The sequence below is a fragment of the Dermacentor variabilis genome, chromosome 7 (genome assembly GCF_050947875.1).
Source record: "Dermacentor variabilis isolate Ectoservices chromosome 7, ASM5094787v1, whole genome shotgun sequence".
Classification (NCBI taxonomy): Eukaryota; Metazoa; Arthropoda; class Arachnida; order Ixodida; family Ixodidae; genus Dermacentor; species Dermacentor variabilis.
In genome coordinates, this window is record NC_134574.1 from 87731460 (window position 1) to 87749184 (window position 17725).

The 17725-nt window shown below is 46.1% G+C and overlaps 2 protein-coding genes across 4 annotated transcripts in view; both read left to right on the top strand.

Annotated features, from left to right (window-relative positions):
• Positions 1 to 6740, top strand: part of LOC142587610 (mitochondrial basic amino acids transporter-like) — a 48355-nt gene extending 41615 nt beyond the window's left edge. The window contains exons 4-6 of the mRNA XM_075698749.1: positions 76 to 273; positions 1092 to 1393; positions 5100 to 6740. Of these exons, the coding sequence (XP_075554864.1) occupies positions 76 to 273; positions 1092 to 1393; positions 5100 to 5412 (813 nt within the window). The 3' untranslated portion in view covers positions 5413 to 6740. The remainder of the gene's footprint in view (positions 1 to 75; positions 274 to 1091; positions 1394 to 5099) is intronic.
• Positions 6741 to 16814: 10074 nt separating this feature from the next.
• LOC142587611 (uncharacterized) overlaps positions 16815 to 17725 on the top strand; it is an 88802-nt gene continuing 87891 nt past the window's right edge. For all 3 annotated transcript variants that reach the window (XM_075698750.1, XM_075698751.1, XM_075698752.1), the window contains exon 1: positions 16815 to 16909. In XM_075698750.1, coding sequence (XP_075554865.1) covers positions 16874 to 16909 — 36 coding nt within the window. In that variant the 5' untranslated portion in view covers positions 16815 to 16873. The remainder of the gene's footprint in view (positions 16910 to 17725) is intronic.

A 17725-nucleotide genomic window follows, 5' to 3' on the forward strand; every position in this document is an offset into this window, starting at 1 on the left:
AGTGACTCTATAGTTTCTCTCGAATGTCTCCTCGACTGCTGTCTCACCCACCCGCGTTTCATACGTGTTCTGCAGGTGGCGGGCCTCTACCGAGGAATGTCATCACCGATGGCTGGCGTAGCACTGGTGAACGCTGTGGTGTTCGGCGTGTACGGCTACTCCCAGAAGCGGCTCGGCAACGATATCTGGGCACACGGAGCCTCGGGTGCACTGGCCGGGGCCGTGCAGAGCGTCATCAGCAGTCCAATAGAGTTGGCCAAGACGAGGTTACAGGTACGTAGAGCACATATGATACCATGACTGCTCGAACATTTGCTGCCGCGAAGGTTATCTTCGTGGCTATAGCCTTCGTGGGTGAAAAAATAAAAAAAGTATACAAAGCCATGGCGGTCTTTGTTGAAGCAGTCGAGTGGTGCGTTGCGTTCCGTTCGGCGACGTCTGTAGGCTTCTGCGCATGTCCGCTGTATATCAGAAGCTTGGCTTCAGGTTTATAGAAGCTGATCGCGATCACCTGTTTGGGGGACCGTCTTGTGAACGTCACATGCGAAACACAAGCTGTGACGCTGGCGCGTCGCGGTAGGAAGATTCATCGTGGCGCAAAAGTGAAATTGCCAAACTGTTCCAGAACCCAAAGGAAAGCGACCTGCACGTCGAAACACGCGATGCGCTAACACTATAAGCGCACTGAAAAGTAGCGTGTGCACGTGCGAAAGCCTCTAGGTTGTCGAGAACTGCGTATGCTTGCGTATGTGTCTTCACAGGCTGTGTTTATTAAAATCTGCATGTCTGTAAGCGAAGAGTCAAAGTGCTGACAGAAAAAAGGAAAACAACTGTATGATGACTTCTTGTTCTTCACTTTCACCCATTTTCTACAATAATCCCTACCCAATTCGAATCTTGGCTGCGGTAATAATCTTGCCTTCCGAGAAAATTCGCCGCCGTATGTGTATAACGTTACTGTATATTTTTACATTCGTCTATTTATTTGTACTTTTTTTATCTTTTTACTCGCGCACAATTTGGCGAAAGCGCTGGCGCACCTCCGCGACACCACTCTCTAAAAAAAGTGGGCGTCCCTCGCGCGAGCGCAGATCCAAGGCGAGAGTGGCGGTCGCGCTCTGTACAGGGGCCCCGTGGACTGCCTGCGGCAGCTGCTGAGGGCGGAGGGCCTGCGCGGCGCCTTCCGAGGCCTCGGCTCGACCGTGCTCCGAGACGCGCCGGGCTTCGGCGTCTACTTCGCCAGCTACGAGCAGATGGTGCGCGCTGGCGCCAGCGGACCCGCCAGCTTGATGGCCGCCGGCGGGCTCGCGGGCGTCTTCTCCTGGATGGCCTGCTACCCGATGGACGTGCTCAAGTCCAGGCTCCAGGTGGACGGCATGAGAGGACCGCGAAGGTACTCGAGATTGGTTGGTCGGTGAAATTCTAACGCCCCCGAGACATCGCAAGGTCTATCCGAAGCGGCGCAGCTGAGGATCTCTTTCTTTTTTTTCTCTTTCCTTCGAGCAGATTTCTTTAACGTGCTTGCGAGGCTCGATTCATGAACGTCATTTCATTCTACCGAGCTGCGACAGCTAGGGCCGCGAAATCTAACCCGCAATTTCATTATCGGTGCATAGCATCGTAACTACTAAGCCACCACGGTAGGTTCGAAGTTAGGAGATATTAAATAGAGGAACTCCTATGCGGCACGGGCCTCCTGATGGGCTGAATTGAATTGGATTTAATACGGGCGTTTTGCGTGCCAAATACACGATTTGGTTATGAGGTACGCCGTAAGGGGGAATCCGGAATATTTTTTAACACCAGGCCATCTTTAACGTACCCCATAATGCATAGGGACCGGGCGTTTTGTTGCATTTCTCCCCCATCGAGATGCGGCCGCCGCGGCCGGGATTCGATCCCGCGACCTCCATGCTTAGCGGCGCAACACTATGGCTGCTAAGCCACCACGGCTGTTGTCCCGATGGGTAGCCTCCATAGTGTACCTATACTGATTACTTATGGAACCAGACATGGAGGCCTGCAGAATTCTTGTTTCAAGTGTGACAGTCTATTGCACACATTGGGTGATTGGGCTGTTCTAAGGACGTGAGAATATTTGAAACTTTCGAATGACGAATGGAATGCTAATTCTATTCGGTCCTCGAATTGATTTGTATTCGATTTGATTCGCTTCTTGTGCTATTTGATTCGTATCTCATCTCAAAAGCACTATTCGCACACCCCTTGACAGTATAAAATAAGCAGGAGCTGTCCTTTGTTTACCGACGACTTTTGCCCGAAGAAAATAAATATTTTAGGGCAAGAGACACATGAGAGAGTGGAATATTAAAGCGTATATCAGCAGAGCGGGCAGTTACGAATCAAGAGAAGCAGCTTCGATTTTGACGATCCGACAATCACCGCTCCAAGCAAGCCGCGAAAAAAAATCGGAGTCCGTGATTTTCGCATTCCGGTAAGCTCTTGTGCACACGCAAAGAACATGAATATAGGAAGTTGGTCGGCGAGGTTTTTATTCGCGAGTTCCTTGAACTTGCTTCTTTTAAAAGTTTTCCGTGATCATTTACAGCTGACTGGACGTTCTATTTTGTGTTGAAACCACGGCATAATTTCTGACGCGGCCCTTGCAAGCCTTTAGAACCCTGTCGTGTTAGACCAAAATGTTGGCAAATATTGCCTGGAATATTCCGCACGCAACAAACAAGTATTACGTGATTCCTTGGTTAGGTAACTATGCTCTCGAAGCTAAATTATCTATTATTCTGCGAGACTTATTATTATACATGACGTAAACAGCATATGACCTAACAATTATCGTTGGTTCAGTCCAATCAGACCGCTGACAGCGGGTTGACGAAAAGTGTTAGCTAATTTGTCGGTCCAGTATGACAGGGACCATAGGAAGCAAATGCGAGGGACATCCCTATTTTTCACTGCATTTCACAGCGTGTATGAAACTGCGGGCCCAATAAGTTATAAGAAAGCTTATGCCACAATCGCAGTAGCGCGAACTTTTGTCAAATGAACGTGGTCACGCTGTTATAGCTATGATTCCAGCCCTTTGCGCACTAAGAACAATGTTTACCTCTTCAGTTGCGGAAGTGTAGCAAACGTATTGCGACTGACTAACGTATGTGCAGGTCGCGGACGGTATATAATCTTATATGAAGCAGCTAGCAAACCTGATGGCCTCCGCTGTGTGCGATCTTCCGAATAGCTATAAGGATATTACCTTCGGCGCTACGAACTACCATAAGTACTCAGCAACATTGGTAAGGGCCAATAAGCTCTCAGTGGCACACAGTACGGGAATTTCGTCTCATCACTGTCGTAATGGTTGGGCACGCGAGCATCTATTCGCACCTGTACCTTCTCTGTCACAGTCTTTGGCCATCACACTCCGTGTTTTCCTCTTCGCCCTTCCCCATTGCACTGTATACCGAACGAGAGTTCGCTAGATCAAGCTGACTTCACTATCTCGCTGAAATTCTTTGCTATTTCTCATATCAAGCTGCAGTTTTCTTCACATACGACCACAACGAATGTAAGCTAGCTCGTGTTACCGCTTCCTTGCCCTGGTCAGGAATGTTAGCTGTCATATGGTAAGTAGAAGCGAAGCGTACGTCATACCTGGCTATACGCGTAGCTTCTCAAGTGCAGAAACAGAGTAAACAGAAGTATCGTCTCAATTCTTGACGGTATTGTATTTGAAAGAGGTAAGGAGAAACCAACTGCGACTTTGTACTGCTTTGGACCTCCGCTGTCGCCTCCTTACCTTGCGCTTGAACGCAACCGACCGCTAGTAGGCTTGGGATCACTTGGCGAGAGTAGAGTGAGTTAAAAGCTCATATGAGAGCCATGTATGCTGAGAAGCTCTCGCCTGCCGCCGCAAGTTTTCCCGCCTATGTCTCTTCCACAAGATATACTACAGTCCCGCCCTACACAACGACCTTGTTCTTCCTCCACCATACATTTCCCCTCGTTTCGATCATGCACAAAAGGTGGGAATAATGTCGTGGTTAACGCAAACATGTTATCAATCATTTGTACCCCACACCTCACAGGACTCGAACCACCTTCCTGGAGCAGTCACGTCCACTGATCAATATTCCCAGTTTCATAATGTTTTAAACACAAGTGTATTGCAATGTAGCTAACCAACTATGTAATTATATTTGTTATCGGTCAATTGCTTGAATTTTTGTTGCTTCACGCAATTATCTCATCGTTTTAGCTAACATTGTATTAGCAGAAGAAAAACCTGTATACTGTCTTTTTCCGTATGTTCCACTCCCCTCTGTAATGCCTCTGGCCCTGAGGGTAATACTAATAAATAAATAAATAAATAAATAAATAATGGTCTTGAAGCATTTTTGGAAGTACACTCGAATCATTCAGTCAGGAGGAAGCGGTCATTTGGCAACAGTCAATAACGTTCGCTGCCATAGAACAATATACGTAGCTTATTTATTTATTTACTGGGTTGTGAAATGTAACTGTGCAGTGAACAATGATTGTAGTTTTAGTTATGGCAGTGCAGTGAGCACTGCAGGAGATACGGGAAACGTCCACCACAGGCTTGAAGACATATCTGCACATGACGTTGGATATGATTACACAATCAGTGCATGGTTGCAGGAGTTATGTGTGCAATGTCCTGGTCAACGGCTATCTGTAGCTCCTGCAGTGTGTGAGGATTCGTCTCGTACGCCCGTCCTTTGAGTGCACCCCGTGGAAGTTATCAGACGACGTGCAAGTTTTGCTCTATTATATCGAGTCAAACTGCGACGACATTCACAATCGTCATGTTTTTGTTCATTTTCTCCCTGCACAGGTACTTTTCGGATATCCAGTATTTGTTGACTTATTTAAACTGCAATAACAACTGCTTCTCGTTGCAGGAACACAATTAGACAGTAGTGGAAAAAAAGAAACATATACAGGGACTACAAAAGACAGAAGATGTTAGGCCGGGCTTCATATGTCCTGCACGCGTTTGCATTGTTTTGAGCTTTTTCTTCTTGTTTTCAACATATCTTTCTTTCCCTTACGGCTGACGGAAAATGTTAACGCTGCGCTGTTCTTTTTCCGCACTACAGGTACAAAGGTCTCTTGGACTGCGCCGTTCAAAGCTACCGCCAGGAAGGTCTGGCCGTCTTTACCCGCGGCCTCAGCTCCACCCTCCTACGAGCATTCCCCACTAACGCCGCCATATTCACCGTGGTGACGTGGGTGATTCGGCTGTGCGACCCCGATGCTAGGCCGACCAAGGAGCCCGTCACGCATCTGGCCATGACGCAGCACCATCATCACTTTCACCCTCAGCACCACCACGTCATGCACTTTGACCCTGAGCTCTACGTCAGCAGAGTCCTGGCCATGGCGTGGGACGATATACACTTTCATTTTTGAGCTTTTACCTATGATTTAACCTGTGATGCCTTTTGTCGCATTGAGAGTGCTAGGCCAGACTAATGTAGCGATTATATTCCGACGGCTATTCCTTTTCTCGCTTCGTCAATGGTCTGTGTGATGCTATGCCAGCGTTATCACTGCAGTCGGACGCTCGTGAACGGGGTATGATAGTAAAGGAATACCGTAGAGCGAAAAATAATCCCTACATTATGCCGGCCTTATATAATATTTTACCATGTGATTGAACCCTGCCTTGTACAGACCAGTTGTATCCTACTTTATCTTGACGGGCTATGCCTCACATTCGTTTTCAACAGATCTGTACAGTTGTAGAGGTGCAATAAAGTAAAAAAGTTTTTAAGAGTTATAACAAAGAGCTTACTTCTCTGTAGTCTTCCGCAATTACGAGCTGTCTGGTCTCTTAAGGCTGTCTTGGGAATATCCTGCCTTCAGCTTTAAATTGTCGAAAACTTGTACATGAAGACAAAAATGACCGACAACTTCACTTCATTGAAAAGAGCCCGAATACACTGAGAGGTTGCCTATGTAGCAACTGTGACTGCTCGACACTGTTCAACTGTTCAATGGTTCAACTTTTCGACGCTGTTGATATTACCGATGTATCGTATGTACAGCCCTGAGTAACGTTGCATCAACGTTCAAGTAAGTTATTGGTGAAGCTGGATAGCAGGACCACAAAAGCGAACTGGCGCCGTCTCATGCTGAAAAAATTTTCATCAGGCTATGAGCCCAATGGCAATACAATTACTGAATCAATCCATTGAAATAGAGGTACTGCTCATCTCTGAGCTTATCAGTAGCAATAACTATAGCAAAAACAGTTGTAAAACTCTGAAGGGCAAGCGGCAAGAACGGTATGCGCAAGTGCTGCACGTGGCGCTTCATTCCTCGGTGCGTCATGTGCGCCACGCCAGAGGACATAATTAAAATCAAACAAACCACCTAACACTGTTTCAGCATGACATATACAATTGCGTTGAAGTCAAAGTTGGAGCTGATGAGTGGCGACAATGAAATGCATGTGAAGAAACTTTTGGTAGAACTCCTGCATGCCCTGCTGTCTGTGGGCATCAAAACAGGTAAGAGAAAAAAAAACCTAACTTGCGCCTAAACACATTCATTTTCGGCCGTTGCATATGAAGGCTGAGGTTGACTGAGAGCTACCATTGATACGAGAGTGGTGCAAGGCATCTTCTAAGCATAGGTTCATCGTTTGTCGACTACCGAAAAGCGCAGCATTATTCACAAATATTTTCACCTTGTCTTGAATGTCTTGTGTGGCCAATAAAGTAAATTTATGTGTGCGTGTGAGATTCTAGACAGTCTCTCTCTCTCTCTTGCCCCCTGACAGCTTCTGTCGGTGAGCAGAAAACGGGGAAATTTAATGTAGAGTCATTATCCTGTCCGGAAATACCATGTTTTGGTGCTTGAAACAGCGGGCAACAAAGCTTCTTGAAAGTTTTTACCTCCTACGTTGACCATATCAGTTTCTTTCTTATGCTACAAGATGAAAAGACAGCTAGCTCTTACACAGCTTGCTTCAGCTGCTTTCGATTGATTTCGAGCTGCAGAAATCCCAACAGCACCAACAAGAAAAAAAATGATTTTTTTTGTCATCGAACAATGGCACATGCACAGTGACCCAAATCGACATCGAAGGGGCTCATTGAAGAGTGACACATACACAGTGGCCCGTACCAAGGGACCCATGTTGGCGTCAAAGACAATAATTGAAGAAGAGCATTTATCCAATGGCACAGACCCTGTCACTCAAGCTGGCGTAAAAAGGTTCACTGAAGATCGGCGCATACAAAGTGGTCCATACTCAGTGACCCAAGCTGGTTGAAAGAGGTTCATCGAAGAGGGGCACAAACCCGGTTTCACATACCCAGTCGCCCAAGTTGGTCCAATGGGGACCTGGTTCTCTCTGCACAGCAGCCTGATGCTCTATCAGTTAGAGCACGGACAACCCAGTGACTGAAGTTTGCGTGAGAAAGGTTATATATGGACAGACAGACATACCGCAAACAGGGTGAAGTTTGCAAAGGGTGCTAACTGCCTTAATGATCAACATTTTAGTGCAAGCAGAAGTGTTCAAGAAGCATAATATTAAGACAAACGGATAAGGAAATATGGCCACAAACTGATACAATGTTTTCGACCAAGAAAAGCCTCAGCTTGAAGCAAACGTTTCATTGACGAAAGCACCAACATGGAAAGCCCTGAAAGCTAATTAAAAAAAAAGCTCCTCGCTGCTCATTAAGTAATGCCTTTGACTCCCGACAACGCTGGTTGAAGGGCAACCCAATATATAGTTCCTGAAGTGTAGATTTGAAATCTGTAAGCATGACAGGGACCTAAGTAGTTTGAACAACTCTCCTTTTGTGCAGCGTGGTTGAAATGGCCGCGCAAGACTTCAGGACGCGACTGTTCTGTACCACCTTCGGTGGAGATCTTGGGGCAGCAGACAGTTCGCAAACGTCATCTGCGCAGTGAGATCACCATGCTTTATAGACTTTAGCAAATTATTACTAGAGGGAACTGGCGCTGCGATGATTCCGCCACCACGGGAATGATCGTTAGTACATGGATTGGTCTGACCTTCATGCATTTCACTTCGGCGTTCTTGTGTTTGGTTTATTGCGTTTGTTTGCCTTTATTGGCCTCAATTTCAAAGCAATCTATACTTTATTTTATGCAGAAGGCATGTAAAGCATGTAAGACATATTAGCAGCCGTTCCGCTGGTCCATGCGTCTGTGGAGTAACGGTTTCAATATCGGGTTTCTTTGCAAGACGTCCTGTGTTCGAATCCAATCTCAATATAGTATATTTAATCATATATAGAAAAGTATTTCCTTAAAAATAACCAGTTTGAAAAGTTACGAAGTTGTTTACAGCCAGAAGAACGATGTTCAGGCAAATGCATGTACTAACCGTCATTCCCATGCTGGCTAAAGCACTGCAGGGGCCCGATTTTTCAGCCCTGGCCCGCTTTATGAAGCCCGAGCCCAGCCCGAATCCGGCCCGGTCCTGTAGATCCAAGCCTGGCCTCGCCCCGGGCCCGTGTTAATAAGCCCGGGCCCGGCCCTGACTCAGTTGTTCATTTCTAAGCTCAGCCTTGGCCCGCGCGCGCATGACCAGGCCCAGCCCGGGCGCGTTGGAGGAAATTCGTTGAGGATGATGATCATTATTGGTGCCTTAGGCTTTGCAGCGGGCGATCAGACGTACTATCCGGTGTGTACCTGCATTGAAATGTTGTTTTACTAGTGGTACAAGCTTCGTGGTTAAGCTAAGCTCTGGGATGCGGGTTCCATTCCAAGCCAGGGCGGCCGCATTTAGATGGAGGCTAAATGCGAAAACACCCGTGTACTTCGCTTCAGGTGCAGGTTAAAGAACTACAGGTGTTCTAAATTAATCCGGTCCATGCTACTGCGCACGTCGTCATCATTTGTCATCGCTCTTTTGGCATCATCGCTCTTTTGGCACGTAATACGTCAACATTTAAATGAAATGTTGTTTATTATAGGAAAATTCATTACAATAATAGTATAGCGACAATAAAACATAGTAAAAGGTTTCTTAAAACAAAGTGTACAACTGCCATGAAAAAGCGCATAGATGCAAGCCCAGGGAGACAATAATGAGAACAAATTCCTACAAGAGGCTTTTGATTAATTATTTGTTGGGGAGGAGAAAAAAAACTTAAAGTTACATATGGTGAACAGCGAGCAAAAGCAGATGAAATGTTAATCGTTCATATTCTGACTTCTACACGAAACATGATCACGATGTACGATATAAGTTATATAATGAAGCTGTCACAAACTATGCTGCAGGCTGTCGAAGATAGAGGGGTCCTCCTTTATTTATGATAGGAAATACGCTGAAAATATCACGCAGTGATAGAAAAAGACTTCACCAGAAAACGATGCCACGAGAATAGTCTGTGCGAAAGCGGGCGCAAGGTGTAAAAATCTACATGTTCACCTGCAGAACAGCGGCATGTCCCGGCTCTCCGGCTTCAAGCAGGTCTTCCTGTCTTGGCGTACGTACCCATCTGCAGTGAAATTGCGTTCGCTACTTACAGATTGTACTCACCGCATGAGTCAGCCTCACCTTCTAGGGGTCTCATCAGCTACAGTGCATAAGTAATAAAAGACCGAAATCCTTGTTTTTTTTTATGGGAACGTCAGTGATGGGTGGCCCATTGCCTGTGCTCTTATTTTTCCGCGGGTGCGCGTGCACTTACCTTGATCGTACTATTTAGTCCTGTCTCTCTCTCTCTCTCTCTTGCCCCTGAAAGCTTCTGCCGGTCAGCAGGAAACGGGGAAATTCAATGTAGACTCATTATGCTGTACGGAAATGCCATGTTTTGGTGCTGGAAACAGAGGGCAGCAGTCTCTGAAAATATTCTACCACCTAAGTTTACCATATCAGTTTCTTTCGTTTGCCACAAAATGCAAAGACAGCCTAGCTTTTACACAGCTCATGTCAGCTGCTTTCGATTCATTTCGAGCTGCACAAAGCCCCTTTATATATATATATATATATATAAACGTTCGACTTTACGGGCATACAACATAAAATAATTGCACGAGTAGAAAGAGCCACCCTTGGGTTAGAGCTAGAATGACATAAGTATTTCGAGTTTGGTAATAGTGCAGTCGCCAAAACGGTACCAGGGAAATACTTTGAAGAGCGCTTTTTTTATAATTCATTTTTTTTTCTTACGCCGAAACAATGTTCCTTTTTGTGGAAAAAAAATTTGAAGTTCCTGTGGTTTTTTTTATTTTCTTTGCAAAGGTATACTAACAGCCAGCCCTTTACACGTGTCACTTCAGCTTGGCACAGAATGCTTTGGACCAAGTAATACATAACGTTCCCGTGTGCTGGAAGGCTCGACTTGGGCCCTTTGATGAGCGGGCGTGAGTCTGGCCCGATCCCGTGGCTTGAAGACTGAGTTCCGCACGAGCGCGCAGCCTCATGCCCTAGCCCGTCCCGGCCCCCCCGAAAAACGGTTCGGACGACTCGGCCCACTGGCCAGGCCGGGCATATGCAGTGCTCTAGGCTGAACCGCCCTGCTTGCAGCTCTCGCACACACTAGCGCCACAATGCCCACTAGTAAATCTATAAAACTCTATGCCACGCTTGCACAGCTGCACTCATTATCCACATCATCCTTCTTTATTCGACTTTCCCTGCTCGACAGGCTTAAGGGTCATTTATAACAAATTTTCTATAAGGTAAATTGACATAAAGAATGGCACAGCCAATCTCACGATGACTGTCGGCGGTCATGTGTCTAGCGATGAATCAATATAGCGACACAACGCATTTGCCCCGTCGAAACGAGTTATGTGTTCGACGTGAACTGCAGCGAGACTCCTCTTTCGCGCTTTGATGATCATCATCATGATTTATTGGCATCCCCTTTGAAACGGGGAGGTGAGTCACCTGGTCAACGCCCCGTTTCATGTATCATGTATGCTAGTCATCATAAATGCTAGTCATGCTTTTCCATCTGGCATTCTTGTGTACATCTCTTTAACCCTTTCACTCTTCCTCGAAACTTCTCTATCTACCTTGTACCATTACCTATGCCTGTGACGGAGCCAGTCGTAACAATCTCTTCCCTAGTTTTGCTTTTTTCCTCCAATCGTCTAAACGTCTTTTGCGTATGTCGATGGCTGACGAATTCATGATTCCGTGCACTACAATTGTACGTTACCTACTTGTCTCACTGGATGATGCCCTTCTAATTCCACTGGGATGTGCTGAGTGGTCGCCGAAATTTTCCTGCAGCAGGCACATACCTCGCCTTGTTGCGAATATTTGCTCCGATGTGTTTATATCCATAGGCAACTAGTTCGAGCCTCAAACTCCAAGGCACTGCCCTTTGTGGTGTCGTACAGATTTTCTCTCCTAATTTCTATACTCCCGTTTTTGTAAATCTGTGTGGTCTTTTATGTTTCCATTCTTTGAATTCGATTCTATTTCTCACACTTTCTTTTCGTTGACCCTTGGTCGCTTTTTTACACTTTCAGTTACCCTGTACTTGGTTGCCAAGTTTCTTGACCTCTTCTGCCATTTTGTATCCACAATTTCTTAGGTGCAGATGATTCCCAAATAACACACGGCGCCATCTAGCGCCACCGCTGGGAAGCCTGCGTGTCGCCTCCAATATGCATGGCGCGCCGGTGTGTGTCAACGGTGAGGAATGGGTCATACGCCAGCTGGGCTCGTCTATCACGCTTCTTTTTGCACACGCTGCGCCATCTCGTAGTACTGCCGAGAAGTCGTCGCGTGGCCTCCGAGACGAGAAGCGTGACGCACCTGTGCGTCGAAACGCTGAGAATTGTTCCTTCGCTGCCATGCACTGGATGCGCGGAAGGCGAGGGGATAATTCTTCTTGATGAAGTTCTCAACTGCTACTGAAGATCGTTCAATATCGGTCACAAGCTTCCTGGGGAGCCCACATGTTGCGAAAAGGTTCCGGAATTCTTCAGTCAATGTGGTAGACTCCGTATTGTGCATCAAGTGCACTTAAACACACGATTAGGTTTGCACCTCCCTTTATATACAGCTTGAGCGTAAAAACACTTTGTGAGAACAGGACGTTGTTTGTAAGTACTCTTTTCCATTGGCAGGTCACCTTGGCTAACAATATACCCAGCACTAGGGCTGGCTCACATTTTCTCCAAAGAACAGCTCTAGCGTAACAGATTCTGTGAACGCGGGCCCAATGACGCCGATAACGTAGAAGTATTTCATTCTGACTTCATTCCAATCTCCTGACGTCAGCTTTTCGTACCCACCGGTGCAAGTAAGAGCGGTTACCAGCAATGTTATTTCAACAGCCCAATCAAACACTCTCTTCGTTTATAGGTGACTTTCGCTTGATTTCAAAGCGAATAGCATTGCCTAAAGCGACATGTTTTCCTTTTCTAATTGAATAGCAAGGGGTGAGAAGCACCCATAACAGTAAAGGGTTTCGGCGGGGTCGAACTAGGGCAGTGAGAGTAGATAACCAGGTGAGGAGAATGGTGCCGGTGTTTCCAATTGGTCCGCTTCCCGTTCCTCAGCTTGCCGCCTAGAATGCCCCCAAGATGGATTCTCAGTGAAGAAGATTTGGCACAGCAATGTCGTAACGCTATACTGCCACGTAAAATGTTTAACGTACGCATAAATCAAGTCTCGCCCTCAGCTTCGAATACACAACGCCGGGGCGATCGCCGGGCAGCCATCTTTTATTACTTTCAGAACTGGCTCCACGCCCTCCATTTTCCGGCTATTATAGAAAATGTTCCGTTTATTTCGCCATATTAGTGCATCTTTAGTGTGTGCACGGTCGCTCACGTGGATCGTTTTCGCGGCTTTGTGACGTCGCGTGACGCAGAGGGCATATAGGCGAGGCCCGAAGCCAATCGTGGAAGACTAATGGTGACAAAGGAGTAGGATCAGGAAGAAATGTTTTTCTTTCGTTCGGACTAATCCTGCATAATCAGTGTCTACACGTCATCTTGAGGAGGGAAGTTACCGCGGCTTTCATGACGTCTCGTGACAGACAGGCGAATAGGGAATGGCTCCAAAAATACTTGACCAATCGTGGAGGGCTAACGAAGGAAACGGAACAGGAGCATATTGGAATATCTTAACACTATTACGCCCCCGTCTCCTGTCCGGTAAGCCACGTGATGTTCGGAGATGTGCTGAGTGGCCCGGACAACGGAGTAGCCAAGAAGCAGCCATAGAGTAGACACTAACGGGAAATCTGCCTCACAGCTGAGGCGCGGGTCAGCTATATATAATATTACATATAACTTGGAAATAAGATACAAATGCGCGCATCAGGAGTCGCTTTGAGTAGCTTTTAATGAAAACGAATAGGTAAGCGTTCCAAAAGCAAGTTTATTCAGTGATACATTATTTTTTTACTCGAGTCTGTTTTGAGTTCACTTCTAACGCCTCCTAGCAGAGTATTACTCGGATTATTCTTATTGCTAACACGACTATTTATTCCCGTGTTTGCTTGTTGTTTTACCACCCGCTTTGTGGCCAACCCTCCGTTTTGAGTGTGTGCCAGTGTCCGGGATCATCATCATCATCGGGCATTAACCGATCTGTGACGATCATCGTGGTCACGTGCTCGCGCGAGAGAAGTCAAAGAAGAAGAGATCCGTTCGTGACGAGCGTTTGTTCTTCGCGTCCCAGCTCTTTCAGAAGTCTGCCCCGACGAGGTTAAGACAAGCCGGCCGCGCCATCGCGTCCAGGAGGTGTCGTCGAGACTTTCGGCATCCTCGTTGCCACACTGACGAGGTGGTCAGAGCAGCGACCTGCGAAATCGCCCGTGTCGGACGTTTGAGCTGCACCTTGCGACGCCAGGCGTCCAGAAGCCAACTGCTCGGCCTCTTCGGAACGCGCTGCTGGTAAGTACAGGGTGCGGCTTTTTTTTTTATGGTTTAAGTGTACTTGCGGCAATGCGCAAGCACGACGGACTGAGCTATAATGTCTCGCGGCAGTTTCCAGTCAATATCATGTCAACTTGTCTATGCACTTTGTTTCAGAGAGAATATCTTAAAGAAAAACTGAGGGATTCAAGAAGTAAATACCAGTTGTATTGACCAAGCATCTCCTTTCGTATAAGTAATGTTTGCCCTTGGCCGGCCGTCCCTGTTAATATTTACAGCCTAAGCAATGACTGAAATTTGCTCTTATGAAGAATTCTGGCGCAAAAGCTTTTTTTTTTTTATTGAGCCGAGGAGCCGAAATCAAAGATTATCATTAGTAAGGGCTCTTTACTACTATTCAGCGGCTATTGCTAATATGCTTGCCGGTACGTCAAGCAACATGATTAGCTATATTTTCACTTCCGAAGTTGCCTTCACTAATATGCGAGAGATATTGTGAATATGTGTGAAGATCTTGTGAATTTTGGCAAATATTCACAAAATGTCACATATATTAGTGAAGGCGGCTGGCCAATGCAAAAAGCACTTAGGAACCAAAATCTCTGTGAATTGAGCCGCAGTTCACCACTGGCCATAATTTATGGCAGTGATAGACATCGGAAATTGCGAGATGACTGCCAGTGAGCTCGCTGTTTGCCGAAAATTCACAAATAAGCTTTATGAATAATTACTTTAGTACGCATGCTGCAATTGTGCATTGCAAGTCAATCATTGCAAGGCATTCAGTGCATTGCAAGTCAATCATTGCAAGGCATTCGTACATATTACAATTCCGATAGTTTTCCTCCAGACTAGAAAACTCGTGCCTAAAATCAACGACGAAATATATTGGTGTTCCAGCTGACGTGCGTCCTGCAGGACCTTTATTAAAGTTTGTCCAATCCAGCTGGTTTAGTTGTGAAGCGGGCCAATGTGACCTCCTTGTGGGAAAGCCATACAAGGACCACAGTGCAGTTAACAGTACTGTTTAAGGATTGCTATTTAAAAAGTGGTGTTAGCGTCACGGTTCTCGCTCAGCAGACATTTCTTGAGCACTTATGGTCTTAATGATCGCGGCTATAATACGCACCCAATTTTTTTTTATTACTGAGCTTGTTACTGATTATCGCGCAAGTTGTGACGTCCACTTCTAGCATTATTATTCGACAACAAAATTATTATTTTGCCCCGAAACGACTAAACTTAAGATTTGGAGGCAGTTGTCGCTGCAGCACTCCACACACAGTCATTTCTGCCTAAACTTTCTGCATGGTAGTATCAATCGAATTCAATAAGTGAAGCGCTTATTGGCGATTTTAACAGTTTGTGATCTCCTCAGCGCAATTATTTACGGCAAAAAAGGATTACCTTCTCTCAAATTTCTTTTTTTTTTCTTAAATGCAAACCATCATGACTGCAACACATGGTAAATGTATAGGCATCCACAAACTAGTCAAAACGTATCCTTGGCCTACTTGGTTAATTATGGCAGCAAACTGCAACCAGCGAACACGAGGGACTAGCTAGAGACCGCGACAATGACAAGGCGCATTAATAACTCTTAAAGCGTCTTGGGTTCGTCTCGGTCTTTTTGCTTGTCCTCCGTGTCCTACGGCGCCGTTTGCTGCCATTCACACAAAAAGCGGTATGGCTGCCGAAGTGTTCCTCGACGATGTCGTGTGCAGTTTCTCCTAGTAGCAGCCTCGCTCGTTTCTTTTTCAAAGGAGTCCATAGTTTGTTTCGTATGAAGAAAGTTTACTTTCTGATAAGCGTTGGACAAGAAACAGCCGGTCAGCATGGCGAGATTATAATATTTCCCACAGTACCGACCATATCTTGCCTAAGCATTAGCCATTTTATTCCGTTTCGTTACGTGAGCCTCTTGAGCGGTACAAACTATGCAGTTTGTTCCGTGGATACTAGAACAAGCAATGCTATTAACGTCAGCCCTTCTCGATTACTTTCGGAAAGCAAGTTATGCAGCATTGCATAGTTTACGACCTAGGTATTCTACACACTTAGGGCTGAATATTATATCGTTCGCTTACCAATTGTTGTTGCCGAGTGGTGACGGCGTTGTTCCATTGTGAGCAGCGCGTGAACGGACAAGCAATGCAGCACGGGGTAGCCATTTCATTTACGCTGCGGGCCGCAGAGTCCGGCCACATTGCTGAGGAGCAGGAAGCTAAATTGTCCATGTGGCTAGTTTAGATTAAAGTTAAAAGAAGGCATTATTCTTAAAAGTGTCGTTACAATGTATCGTGTAGTTTGAGTGTTGATTTGGGACATTATAATATATTTGTTAGTATATCGCCTTTTCTATACAAGCTCTTGCCGTCATATATATACCACGTGCGTAAATTTTATGCTACGGCTTTTCCTGCTACTGTTGGAGTTCAATGTTTACCGCCACTACTCGCTGTGTATTTGGCATCTGGTGTACGTACCTATCGAATATTATACCTAATGTGGTAGGTACCTACTAATGCACCTATCGGAGGAAAACGAAGGATTCACAGGAAGATGGTAGCTTGTAATGATCAACAGGGACTTAAAAAAAATTAAGCCACCGTTGAGACAAATCCTCTTCTCGAAACGTTGCCTGTGACTCCTTCCATTGTTCACCGGCTGTTTCTTGTACCAATAGGTACCTATATCAGAAGCAGGAAATAGTCACAGCCACATGTGACCAATCAACAGCGCACGCACATTCCTGATCTGGCCACTGCTACGTTGTACACACTTTCGTGTTGTGCAACTAGCATTGGCATACGACGCCGGGCCCAGTCAGGCTCGTCAACCTTTCTGCACCCACACCTCAAGCTGTGCAAATAAGAGTACTTTTTTGAGAGCAGACGTGTTTCCACAATTTTATGTGCCTAACGCCAAGTATTCGTGTACCACTAAGTGCCGCCGTTCCTTTTCAGCTCCCTCCGGTCTGAACGAACGCGACGGGAGTCCTCGCGAGGTGCATCTTCTGGACACCGAGATGTCGCAAGCAAAGCCGTTGAAAAAGAAGTCAGATGTGAGTGCCCTTAGTCACCGGCGAATGTGAACACATAAAAACAGTAATATACTTAAAAAGGTGCGTTCACAAGAACGCTTCTCATGGGTCCTTTGAGTGACTGTCCTATAGAGTTTTCTCCGAGGCGAACTGTTTCTATATGGGCGTGAACTAAATACATAATTAACTAGCTTAACTTAGCGAAGCTTAGCGGTAGCCCGCGCTGTGACCGCTGACGTTACTAAGGTGGTTAATAAGTACGCGAAAGCGGTGCTACGAATGCCCATTAAAGGATTGAGACCCCGTATGATTTTGCGGCTGTACGCCGGAAGTTGTTCAACACCGTCTAAAGAACGTTGTACCGAAATAATTTTTTGAGAAGAGTTTAGTCATAAAAGAGACAGAAAAGTTGAAATGCGGCGGAGTGGTGCCAAGAAGCAAGCTATTATGCTTCCCCGCCGAGGGCACGCCTTCGCATTGCGTCCGACCAGCGTCCGCAACATTCCTCATCTTTACTCTCCTACACTAGAACGGCTTCCGTCACGACCCGGCTCCTGCTTTGTTCCCCCTCTGTCTTTTTGCTGTGGTCTGCATTTCACAGGAAACCCCGGGCATTTCGAGTGGCCGCTAGCTGTTTGTGTGGTGCAGGCAGTATTTGTGATGTGGCATATGCAAAATATGAGATACATCGGCTGCTGGCGAGAGACAACATGGCTCTCCCGAGGTGTCGGGCTGGCTTTCGTTTTGAATTTTCAGCTGTTTTCCCGCAGATTTAAATTCAGGTAATGTGCGAACGTCGGCTGTGTGGTTTCTGTACCACATCTTAACAACCGTGCG